This window comes from Orbicella faveolata, unplaced genomic scaffold, assembly GCF_042242905.1.
Source record: "Orbicella faveolata isolate gen_17 unplaced genomic scaffold, um_ofav_v1 contig_27, whole genome shotgun sequence".
Lineage (NCBI taxonomy): Eukaryota > Metazoa > Cnidaria > Anthozoa > Scleractinia > Merulinidae > Orbicella > Orbicella faveolata.
In genome coordinates, this window is record NW_028301555.1 from 6015333 (window position 1) to 6027604 (window position 12272).

The 12272-nt window shown below is 38.3% G+C and overlaps 2 protein-coding genes and 1 pseudogene across 2 annotated transcripts; all 3 read right to left on the reverse strand.

Moving 5' to 3' along the window:
• Positions 1-941: 941 nt before the first annotated feature.
• LOC110067278 (melanocyte-stimulating hormone receptor-like) lies at positions 942-2281 on the reverse strand. Its single transcript, XM_020774592.2, has one exon. The coding sequence runs from the start codon at positions 2244-2246 to the stop codon at positions 1371-1373; it is 876 nt and encodes a 291-aa protein (XP_020630251.2). The 5' UTR covers positions 2247-2281; the 3' UTR covers positions 942-1370.
• Positions 2282-3569: 1288 nt separating this feature from the next.
• LOC110067293 (melanocyte-stimulating hormone receptor-like) lies at positions 3570-4589 on the reverse strand (annotated as a pseudogene).
• A 3831-nt stretch (positions 4590-8420) lies between these two features.
• On the reverse strand, positions 8421-9596 carry LOC149107334 (beta-2 adrenergic receptor-like). Its single transcript, XM_089296924.1, has one exon. It carries the CDS (start codon positions 9518-9520, stop codon positions 8642-8644), a length of 879 nt encoding a protein of 292 aa, XP_089153050.1. The 5' UTR covers positions 9521-9596; the 3' UTR covers positions 8421-8641.
• Positions 9597-12272: the final 2676 nt, after the last annotated feature.

Genomic DNA, 12272 nt, shown 5'->3' on the forward strand with positions numbered 1-12272 from the left:
GTAGCATGAAGCGATTAGGAGTATTTCTACTCCCCCCTGGATGGGATGCTAGTCCATCGTAGGGCTACCCCCAGCATTAAGTTCGCTGGCACCCATTTATACACCTGGGTGGAGAGAGGCACTGTGAGAGTAAAGTGTCTTGCCTAAGAAGATAACGCAATGTCCCCCGTCAGGGATCGAAACCGGACCGCTCGATCCGGAGACGAGCGCACTAACCATGAGGCCACCGCGCCTGCCCACATTCATCAGTTGGCTTTTCCTTTAAGTGCCGCACACGAGCTTTCTCCATTGAGGCCGGTTGGCATGGCAACATATTTTTTCCAGTGATCAATGGCACCACTACATTTAAAAGCAGATCGCGTCCATTTGCCTGTTCACCGAACAGTGGGAGATTGCAAAACTAGGTCGTCATTATAAGAAACTTAAAAGACTGAACAAGCAAAACCATTTATTTTCTTTTTCTCTTTTGAAATCAGTTTCTCGATAGCATATATAGAAATACAGATGATAGGACGCGATCGATGACTGGAATTCAAGAAACACTAAACTAGAGCCAGTCACGTTATTTTGAGTTATTTTGGCCACGTACAAAATTACCTTTTAATTGAAGGAAACCAGAAAAGACTGATTTACTAAGATATAAAAAGAGCAGCGAGATAATAATAAGCGATAAAGGAACAAGAATGGTTGAGGATGGAAAAGATTAACACGGATTGCAAACGACGAACTTGAAAAAAATAGGCTAAACTTTTCAAGATGAGCAACCGTGACGCAGCTACAAAGGTCATCCATGAGCGATTGGTCACACTGTCATGATATCTAAGTATATTCGAAAGATTTTGATTGAACGTAATTAGTAAAACCGAGTTTCGCTTTCTGCAGGAAGGGGCCCATCACAATATAACGAACGAATATGTGGCACTTATTTGGCCAACGCTGGATGATCGGGATATTTTCACAGTTGAAACTGACCACAGTGTGTTGATCTATCGATTTGACCATCTTTTAAATTCAACGAAAGTGTTTTGAAAAGAGATTGTCATGCCCCAATCTGATACACTTTAATGGTAAGGTTTGTGGTCATTATGACTAGTTTTTTTTTTTAATTTTTGTTTTGTTTATGAAATTATGCCTCACTTCTGAAAGGAATTCTCGAGAGACCTGCACGTGAGACCCAGATTCAGTTTGCCATGTCGCCACCAATAAGTTTACCCATGTGAATGCATTAAAAATTGTATGACACGACCATGTGAGGGACGTCACGTGATAGGAATCATGCCTTTCATCTTTTTCCATCTTTTTTACTTTTAAACTCTGTTAAAGGATTAAACAAGACTTTTGAACAACTTTTAAGTAAATGTGTTCCTTGGTTAATTAACATTTAACGAGTTTGCCACAGTTGTTTTGCATAAAATATCCCTTGCTGTCTTAACAACTACCTTGCGAAGCTCGCGAATACGCCAGCAAAACAAAAATGGATTGATAGAGGAATTCATGAATACTACGGTATCAGTTAGGCCCCAAATGCTTGTCCAGTGATTAGGAGAAATTGATAAAATTAGCATGGAAATAAACAACGGTGCATAACACAGAATCATTACGATGTAATATATGAAAGTGTTTTTAGCACTTTTTTTCATCTGTAGCATATTCTGATTGACTCTAGAATTTAGAATTTCCACAGCTTGGCGTTGAGCGTGAATCTGCAACTGATGTTGACGAACAATCCGATAGATTCGGATGTAACAAACAGTGGAAACTAAGAGACAAGTGACAATAGCAACAGCCGCCGTAAAATAATATGCACTCATTTTCCAAAGAAATAACAAGGACAACAGGCACACAATAAGCCAAAGAGTCACTGATGTATACAAAGCGCAATGTGTAGTCATCAGACTCGGATATCGCATGTGATAATGAAGAGCTAAGAGTCGATCCACACTGATGACTGTCATTACAAGAAGCGACACCCCAGTTCCGGCTGCGGCCGTTATAGACAGTGCATTATAAACGGAAACATTACCCGTTAGCTTGTAAGTAATGTAGAGCGGCTGCACCACAAATCCAACGGTAAGGTCCGACAGAGCCAGACTGCAGAGAAAAACTGTTGATGGCGAACGAAGCGAAGGAGTTCTCAATATGGCGGCCAGCACCAGCGTGTTGCCAACAATGGATATGAGTATCAATGGAGCATTCAGGACACAGTTTATGATGACGATAGAATTGGGACGAAAACTGTCTTCCATATTACAAGAATAACCAGTTTCTGATGTGCTTGCCAAATTCAAACAACCTTTCCTTTGCGTTTTGGAACGGTGGCAAAGCGTTTTGGTGTGTAAATTTAGTTAAATAACTTGGCAAACATTGTCTCTTTTTCTCAGGTTTTGAAATGGCTGCAGGGTGTTGTTCAGTGTTTGGTCTTGAAACTCGACAAATTCTATTCTTCAACTCGACGAGAAGTTTTGCATTTGAAGTCAATGTCTGAAGCCTGCTGTGCAAAAACTGAATGGTAGCTTCTGGAATAACGGGGCGTAACATTTGATAAGGATGCTCCTTTATTCATTATGTTGACATAAAAACATGGTTCACAATTACAGGTGCTTAATTAAAATAGTGTATTGTTTAAAATGTCATTAACTGAATCTAAGGAAAAACATGATGCTCTGTAAAGAAAGACTACATGTAGAGTGCCAAGTGTCCTAAGGTGTAATATGTGTAGTCAGCCCCAAGGAAAGCGTTTCTATTAATAACAGATGCTCTCAGATTGTGCATAAGTTAATCTAAAAAATACCACATTTAGGGATTGTCGACATCTTAATCACTCTAAAAAAAGAAAAACCTTGGAAGTGAAGCAAAACGAAACTCATTGCACCGCTTTGAAATACCTTCAAAGTTTCCAAAATTTTCATGACGTCTCTACCTCATTTATTGTACTTAACATTAGTTTAGTTTATTTTATGTGATGAAAAATGTTTCGCGAAGTAAAGTCTCGACTGACAAATCTCCGCACTTCGTATCAATTGGAATCGTTGTATTAAAATTTTTAGAATCAACACGACGTTTTTTGAAAACATGTTTCAACAGAATCTTCTGTCATCTTCAGTTTAAACTACAAAGTACAGAGTTGAATATACAGTGTACGCACAACGCTAATTGACTATAAGAACAAAAGGAAACATGACAATGTAAAAGATTACAACGGTATGCACAGAACGTTCATTAAATCGTATGTTTTCCTAATTTCCTCCTTAATTGAACTAGATTTTAAGCTCTATTACACTACGCTGTCTGCTAATTTAAAAAGATGTGTACGGTGTAGCGTACACTCAAAGCTCTGACTTTAATACAGCGACACATCATTAGGCCAGAGATGGGTGAATGCATTATGGATGTAAAGATTGTATGAATTCTTAATTCTTTCTTTTAGACCAAGAAGAACAGTGCTAAGGTGCCTTGATACATTATTAATGTGCGTAATTTAAGAGATTGTTTCCTTTACAATAGCTAGTTATAATATTGATGGTTATGCTTTATTTATTCCACTTATTTGTTCTCCCACCCTGCGAAACCTAATTTTCCTCGGTTTGTTTACAAAACATATGCCTTGCTGTCTTGGTAACTGCTGCTCGAAGCTCGCGAAGACGCCAGCAAAATAAAACTGGATTGATGGACGAGTTCATAAACGCTAAAGTATCAGTAAAATTCCAAGCGTTTGTCCAGAATTGAGGATAAATTGCTAAAATTGACATTTGAATAAACATTGGTGTGTAACACATAATTGTCACGATGTAGAAGATAAACGTGTTGATAGCACTCTTTTTGGAGTGCTGCATGTTTTGATTACTCTCAGCACTGTTTAACCTTTCCACAGCTTGTTGTTGGACGTGAATTTGTAACTGATGCAGGCGAACAATACGAAAGATTCGGATGTAACATGCAGTAGAAATTAAAAGGCAAATAACTATGTTAGCAACTATGGAAGAATAGTAAGCATTCCTGCTCCAAAAATATGACAATGAAGACACGAAGCTAATGAACCAAATAGAGGCTGATGCATACATTACGCGATGTGTAGTCATTAAATTCGGATATCGCATGTGATATTGAAGAGCCAAGAACCTATCCACGCTTATGGTTGTCATTGTTAAGAGTGAAACAACACAAGCGGCAAAGGCTGTTGTCAATAGTACTGGGTGTAAGGAAGCGTTTTTGTAATTTCATGAGAGATATAAAGCGGATGAACTACAGAACCAACAAGAAGGTCAGAGACAGCCAAACTGCACAGCAAAATGGTGGACGGTGAACGAAGCGAAGGAGTTCTCAAGATGGCGGCTAGCATCAAAGTGTTGCCAATGAGGGCTGTGATCAACAATGGAACATTCAGAACACAGTTTATGATGACGATGGTTTCAGGACGAGAATTATTGCCATTGCTCCCCGAAAGAGCCACCGATTCATTTGCCATCTTCCTTGAAACTGTTTTATATGTGGAAATTTCAGCCTAGTTTTTGGGAAGAATCTGGTTATAAAGCTTGACAAATAGTAATTTTTCCCTTAATGTTGCAGCTGAAAAATTCAGAATTTGTCCATTGAAATTAGTCTCACTGTAAATATAATATACAATTTAGTGTGACAGAAAGAGTCCTATTTAAAAATTAAAAGTGTGTGGCATATGGTTTCTTACAGTTTCGATCGTCAATAATGCCACCACAGTAAAAGCAGGGAGTTTCCCTCAACCAAATGTTGACAGATATAATGAACGTTGCCTTGTTTACTTTGTGGGAAACATTGCTTTAACGTCTTGTCTTCGGAATTAAAAAGTAACAATTATGCAAGTAAAATAAGAATAAAACACAGCATGCATTATTTCTAGACATGATAATGTTTCAGCCAACCTTAGCGCTACCTATGCCATTAACAATTCTAGCTTTACTAATTAAAGCGTGGCTGGTGTTGTAAATGTTAAAAAAATCAACGGGAGTCGACGCTTAAATTATTCTGCATGAAAAACGATTCATGTTTGGCTGAAAGCAATTTAACTTGTTGCCTTTATAGTTTGTATAGAAAGTGCGCAGAGAGAAACAATTGTAGATGATTCAGTCCCAAAATGAGTTTTTCATTAACGAGCTGTTTAATCAGTTCAATAGCCCAACATTATCAGTTAAGAAATAGAAAACATGTGCCGTGTTTCTGTCGAGTTAGAGAAACACAAGTGGAAGTTTGGGAGAACGAGAAATGCTGTGGGAACACGAGTCGACAGGCGAGTGTTTCGAGTTTAGAAATTCCGCGACGAAGAAAAGAAAGCAGCTTGAATTGTTTATTTTGATCATTAAAATGTAAATTCATTTCGTCAACAGCTCGTGCTAGAGCAGTGTTCCTATCGAGTTTTGGTAGAATTTTGCTTAAACGGCACTAATGCAAATGTTGCAATCTGATTGGCTAAGTGATCGCACACTGTCAGCCATTAGTGTTCGGTGGATAGGGGTTGTCTTTGAAATGTCGTCGTCATTTTCGTTTTTCCAACGTTTTGGAAGAACATTTGATCAAATGGGTAATTAAACTTCTGAGAAGACTTAAAGAAGGACATTTGCGGTTTTTTGACTTAAAAAACAACTTGAAATTATTTGAAAAGAAAATGATGTGCACGGACACAACTGTTGAATTTTGAATGACAATTCAATCCGAGCGATCTTTCCAAGACTCGAAGTTGGATAATAAGTCGAGAAATAATTGGAAACCGTTATTTGATGGAAATTTCAGTTAGAATTCTACAAAAACAATTAGAGGGATAATTCGCTGTCGATTTCTATGAGGTGATTGTTGATGAAGCCGAAGGAGATGAGAGCGAATAATGTAATTGTTGAAAAGAAACTCGATTTTAAACCAATCAGCGCGCGTATTTTCTTTGGGCTTTTTTCTAATTAAGAAGTGGAATACGGCCTTGTCAACTATCGCCTCTTATAGTTCACCACTAAATTTTCTCCGACTCTTATTGGTTTAAACTGATCACGTGACGCGATAGTGTTCATCAGCGGAGAGACACTATCAGCCCATAGTCCCCGTTCAAGGAAAATACCCGGATGGATAGTACTCGTCAATGAAAATATTTATGTCAACAAGCGGGCTTATAGGAAAAAAAAAACAATTGAATTTATAATAAGAGGGTTTTTTTTTTGTTTTCTTTTTCAAATTTTACGTTTGGCTTTCACGCCTTTCATCTAAAAAAGTTGAAAATAATTCAATATGATTTTTGAACTGCGCACGGAAGAAAATTTAATGGTGAACAATAAAGACAATAGGGTGTTTATGTCTCGGAACTATCTGTGTGATAGTTGCCCCTTGGAAATTTGATGTTCTTAAAAATAGCATATTTGTCCTCGAAGCTTCGCTTCTCGGGCAAATATTTGTTTTAAGAACATCAAATTTCCGCGGGGCAATTATCAGCCTATAGTTCCTCGACAGAAACACTCTATTGTTTAAATAGAAATCTCGAGCTCATAACCGAGTGGAAGTTTAAGAGAACGAGAACTGCTATGGGAACACGAGCGTGGAAGTTTAAGAGAACGAGAACTGCTGTGGGAACACGAGCCGCAGGTCGCAGGCTTCTTCGAGTTCTCCCAGCTTCTCCCAAACTTCCACGAGTGTTTCTATAACTCGATAGAACATATATCCTATTTATTTTAGAAAACACCGCAACGAAAAACCAACGAAATTTATTTTGATCATCAAAATGTAAATTGCCTTGGCTCGCGCCATCATTACGTCAACAGCTCGTGCTAGTTTTGTTTTTCTATCGAGTTTTAGTATAAATCTACTAGATTCTATCACGAATGCCGTTCTCTGATTGGCTATGCTGGCTGAGTAGCGTCGCAGTGTGTCCTTGTTAAGAAACTGAAGGCCGCTTCTTGGAGTTTTCGAAGTGTCTGTGAAGAGGATTTAGGTAAAGTTTTCAACGAGTAGTAGATATTTATACTAAAACAATTAGATTATTCGCTCTCGATCTCCATGCGTGATGGAAATCTCGAGCTCATATTATAATTGTTTATAGAAACACGATTTTCAACCAATCAGCTCGCGTATTATCGTCAGGATGTTTTCTAAAAGGCGTTTCAATATTATCGGCGGCTTCATAATAAATTTGCACATAGCCTTGCAGTTTTTCATTTATATGAAATTTTAATGAAAGTGCTTGTTATGTCTTATTTTGAGCTGATAACTCAAGTATTGGCCTTTTTTCATTACCACAAATATATTTGTTGATCGTCTTAGCAGTTTTGCGATCTTCGTATCCCTATCTTGTTCGTTTGGCAATGTTACATCATACTTTGACTGCTCGAGAGACAATCCTTAAGAGAAACTTAAATGAAGCGAAAGACATCATACAAAATTCTGTCACCTCGCAGACCCTGCGAGATAAGGGGGGGGGGGGGGGGGGGTGGGGGGTGAGTGGCCCTCCCGGGCCCCTCCCCTGCCACTGATAATTTTATTGTCAGTTTATGATAATTTTATTGCGTCTAATGGTTTTTCTGGCGCCTGTATTTGCACTGCTGCTGAGCTAAGGAACTGCTAATGGGAAGGAAAAGCGCAGCGGCACTTGACAATGAAAGGAAAACGGCAGTCCGGGATTTCTTTGCTTTAACATTAGCAAATTTTGCCCTTTTCGCTTGTTGAAATGAAACCTACTTAAATACACCTTCGGCTATATTTACTCTCCTTTACAACTCTTTGAACGCGTGAACATTTTCCCACAACGTGTCGCGACACGTTCTACATTTCTTCGGTTACCGTCAGACTAACTGAAGAAGACCTTGTCTATCAGTGAAATCGACAGGGGAAATGTTCCTATCCTAAACCATGCATGCCTGATGAGGAGTTTAACTGTCGATAGCCCTCCATTTACTTACTTTCGTTTTCGCGACGTTTACCGAGGTTTACTACTGCGTTTACACGATTAAAATATTTCGTTCCGTTAAGTTAAAATAAACCTAGGTAAACATCTCTCGTGAAAAAACGGGGATATAGAACTTTGCTTAGCATGAGACTTAAGTTAATTTCTCTGAATTCTGAGGCAGAATTTTTAATCTGTCCTGTACACGATTACGAACAGCTCAGTTTTGCTACGGTGATATGACAGTGTCAATATGTAAACGCAAAATTGCTGATTTTGGCTTCGCTATATTAATGGGAATCAGACGGAAACAGGACTTTTTAATAGTAACCCTCGATAACTAGAATAAAATATTTAAAAAAACATGTCCTGGAAATTTCAATTTCTCAGTGGTCTGTCTTAGTACAAAGAACGGGGAATGGACAAAAAATGAGATTTGCGTTCAAGGACATGAAGTTACAAAGGTAAAATTTGTTGACGATTGGTTATATTGACATTTGTTGTTACGAAAAGGATTTTGAACAATAAAAACAACAATCCTTTATTTAAACACAATTTGGTCTAAAGCAATAGATTTGCTTTTGGGGTCTGTATCTAGCTAAAAGTTTAGAAAAACATAACTATGTACAATGATAATGGTGATCATATTCGTATTCATTCACATTAATAAAACTTAAAATCCGTCAAGTTCCTGCTTTGCGTTGAAAATAGGTTATGTTACAGTGAAAATAGGTTGTGTTAGGTTTCCTCGATTTACATACCTAACATCTGCTTTGTTGTCTTTACCACTGCTGCTCGGAGTTCGGGAAGCCGCCAGCAATATAGAAATGGATTAATCGATGAATTCATAAATGTTACAGTTTCTGCTAAGATCCATGCACTTGTTAGTTGAATGTGGGAAATGCCCAACATAATCAGGGAAATCAACAACGGTGTATAACACAGAAGCATCACGATGAAATATATAAAAGTGTTTTTGGCGCTTTTTGTTGAGAGCTGCAGGGTTTGGTTATTTTCAGCATTGCAACTTTCCACAGCCTGCTGTTGAACTTGAATCTGAATCAGATGGCGACGAGCTATCGTGTAAATACGAACGTAGCAAAATATGGAAAGAAATACACAAATGACAATGCTGACAGCCGCAGCAAAATAGTAAGCATTCATTTGCCAAAAGGTTAAAAATGATAAGAGGAAGCTCAAGAACCAAAGACTCACGGATGTCAACACAGCGCGGTTTGGAGTCATTAAATCCGTATATCGCATGTGATAATGAATTGCCAAGACCCGATCCACACTTATTGCAGTGATGGTAAAGAGCGATACAGCACAAGCAGAAAAAGCTGTAGTGTTCCTTAACGTGTACAGTGAGTCATTCGTGAGTTCATTCGCGATATAAACCGGTTGTACGACCAGTCCAACAAGAAGGTCCGATACAGCCAGACTATTTAAGAACACTGTTGATGGTGAACGAAGCGAAGGAGTTTTCAATATGGACGACAAGACCAACGTGTTTCCGATAATGGCTATGAGCATCAATGGCACATTCAGGGCACAGTTTATGATGACAACAGTTTCAGGACGAGAACTGTCACTAGTACTGCTCGAATAATCAATTTCTGATTCGTTTGTCATCCTAAACCATTTTGTCTTACGTTTTGAAACTGCAACAGGAGGTCTCGAACTGTTTTCTCGAATGGCTGATCTCCGCAACTTCACGAGAAACGGCTATTCTTAACTAGCTAGGTTTAAGTTTTAATTAGCATTAAATGAGCCAGGTGTCTGTCGTATTGGCTTGTTAATTGGTTGTTGTTCGTAGTGCCCAAAGAGGTTTTCGTAATTAATCAACGCCATACATTTTCCATGGGTTTCGTTTATCCCTGGCATTTCATGTAGCCGAGTCCATGATGATATGACAACATTGTACACTAAACTGTGTCAGCAGTGATAACATTTTGAACGCGAGAAATTTTATTAATTAAAACAGATCATGCATGCAGTATCAATTATGCACCCAACCAAAAGAAAACAGGACTTTGACTTTTGGTGATTTATTAAATATGGTAATATTGTTGCAAGCTGCGACGAAATCCCTTTCGGGTAAAAATACATACTAATAAATGAAACCAGGGTTATGTTCTATGTTTGATTAACGTGCTCTCCACCAGTCTTGACCAGATCTCCAATTGTAATTTACGATAATCGGTATTGACAAAAATTAATATTTTGCGCACACGGAAAAAAGAGACGGAGGAGAAACTTGTGATCCATTCTACAGCCAGCCTTGCCATTTGCGACTTCGAAAAAGGCTAATTTTTGCCCTATTATAGTGCTGCATAAATAGCGGTATTTAATTTATATTTCCTTCTGTTGTTTATATAATAACCTTAAAATCCCAAAGGTGGCACCACTACATTTAGTCGGGGGAAAACGGTCTCTATTCTTTCCCTGCATAAAAAGGGAAATACAGAAGCTCTCAGAGGGCCCAATCCCTGAACTGCATTTATAACCTGCCAAAAAAGATAAATACTTCATAAAGTAAATATTTGTTGACATCAGAATGTGAGTCCCTCGACAGGTGTTTAAATTAAACACGAAACATGCCATGCAGACAACAAATTGCTCTAACCCTTAAAAGTTTCACCCATTCTACGTCTTAGTGCGTTGGACAAAACTGTTCTCGATCGACATTTTACAACTAAAAATTAAAATAAACAAAGTGACTTAAATAATTTTGTAATTATTTTAAACTTTTCTATATTACACACTTGGAGACTTATGTTTATATATGGATCGCGCAAGAAAGGCTTGCGTTACAACTTGTCCAAATTTGGTAATTGAATCAAAAAAGTGTGCAAAATCATGGGATTTGTTAGAACAAAGAGTCATGTTTGGAGTGTTGTTTTGCGAAGAAACTCTTTACGTGCTGGTGGATTTATTTGTCAAGATTTTGACAAGAACTCATAAGAAAGACATATACGATACTGTCTTCAAAAACTGATCTTCTTTGAAGTCTTTAAATTGTTCTCGCCTCCAGATTGGTCTTTGCCTGTTTTAAAGATGGCTGCCTTTAGCTGGCGCTTCGTACAATTCACAATTGCACGAAATACTGCTGTGTTATAACGTTGTTGACCAAGAATCTCAGACACTGCTCATTTTGTGCCTTTAGAAACGTTTCAGGACTTGTTTCTGGGCTCATCTACTAGGAGCTTGCCATTTTCTCGCAATTTCTTGCATAATAAATTAAAATGTTTAATTTGGTTTGCCTTGTGGCCCTTCAGTGAAAGCATCAGAACCTGACTCGTAGATTCTCTAAACCGCTGATGTATCACAGGATTATAGCGCTGTTTAGATGGATTATCCCTCCTTCCTCATGCCATCTCGTCGAATTCATGACAAAAAATCCACAAACACGTAACGATGTTTTTCGCAAACTAGTTCAACACTATGATGTGGATGTCAACCATCACTATATTTTTTTGTTCAGAAGTCGCGCAATTTTCCGTACTTTTCAGACTTTCGTGATTCAGTCCGCAAATTTAGATACGCTGTAACGCAAGTCCTCCTTGCGTGATCTAAATGAAAATAACTTTCCATGTGTGGAATTTAATAAGGTTTAAGACAAAATTATTTGCATCGCCTCGCTTGCTTTAACTTTTGGTCCGAAAACATCGATCCAGAACAGTTTTTTCGCAGCGTCACGTACTATATTCTTATTTCTTGTCTCGTTTCAGACTTTCCTTTTTTCTGACATCTTCACCTGCGATGATACTTAATGACATCTTTACGTCTATGATAGCAAATGGCGGCTTGCATCACAAACGTTTTTTCGAGAATCTTGGGACGGAGATCCAGTCACTGATAAAGAAACTGGGGTTTTCGCGTATCATTTATATGGTATAATTTCTAAATCTTATCTTCAGCCTTAATTATAATTAGTCTTCCCCTATCTTTTCCACAGTATCTGCTTTGCCGTCTTTACAACTGCCATTCGAAGCTGTCTGACCGCACCTCCAGAATCATGCCTGGCTACAGTATTGCCTGCAGGGGCTGGGATGAGCACTGCTGGAATTGCTTGATGCATCACGTACCGTCAAGAAAGTTCATTTTAGGATGGCAGGGCTGGTAAGATTGCATGTAAACGCAGGCTAGTTTTTGACCATGACTAGGCTGTTCAATTTACCTACGGAATCGAGTTCCCTGGCCTTAAGCCTATGCATTGACATGTTCATTTAAATTGTCAAGCATGCTTATCTAAATGTTTCTTTGGCACTTTTGGGGACAACTACTTCTCATACTCAAAGTAGGCAGATCAAAGACAAAATCATTACATAATTTCATTCACCTTTGGTAATCACAAGTTTGCTCATAGCGCACTTTCATATTT

What these genes read in the sequence shown, in the direction of transcription:
- LOC110067278 (XM_020774592.2), bottom strand. Translation starts at nt 2,246, where the DNA reads ATGGAAGACAGTTTTCGTCCCAATTCTATCGTCATCATAAACTGTGTC.
- LOC149107334 (XM_089296924.1), bottom strand. Translation starts at nt 9,520, where the DNA reads ATGACAAACGAATCAGAAATTGATTATTCGAGCAGTACTAGTGACAGT.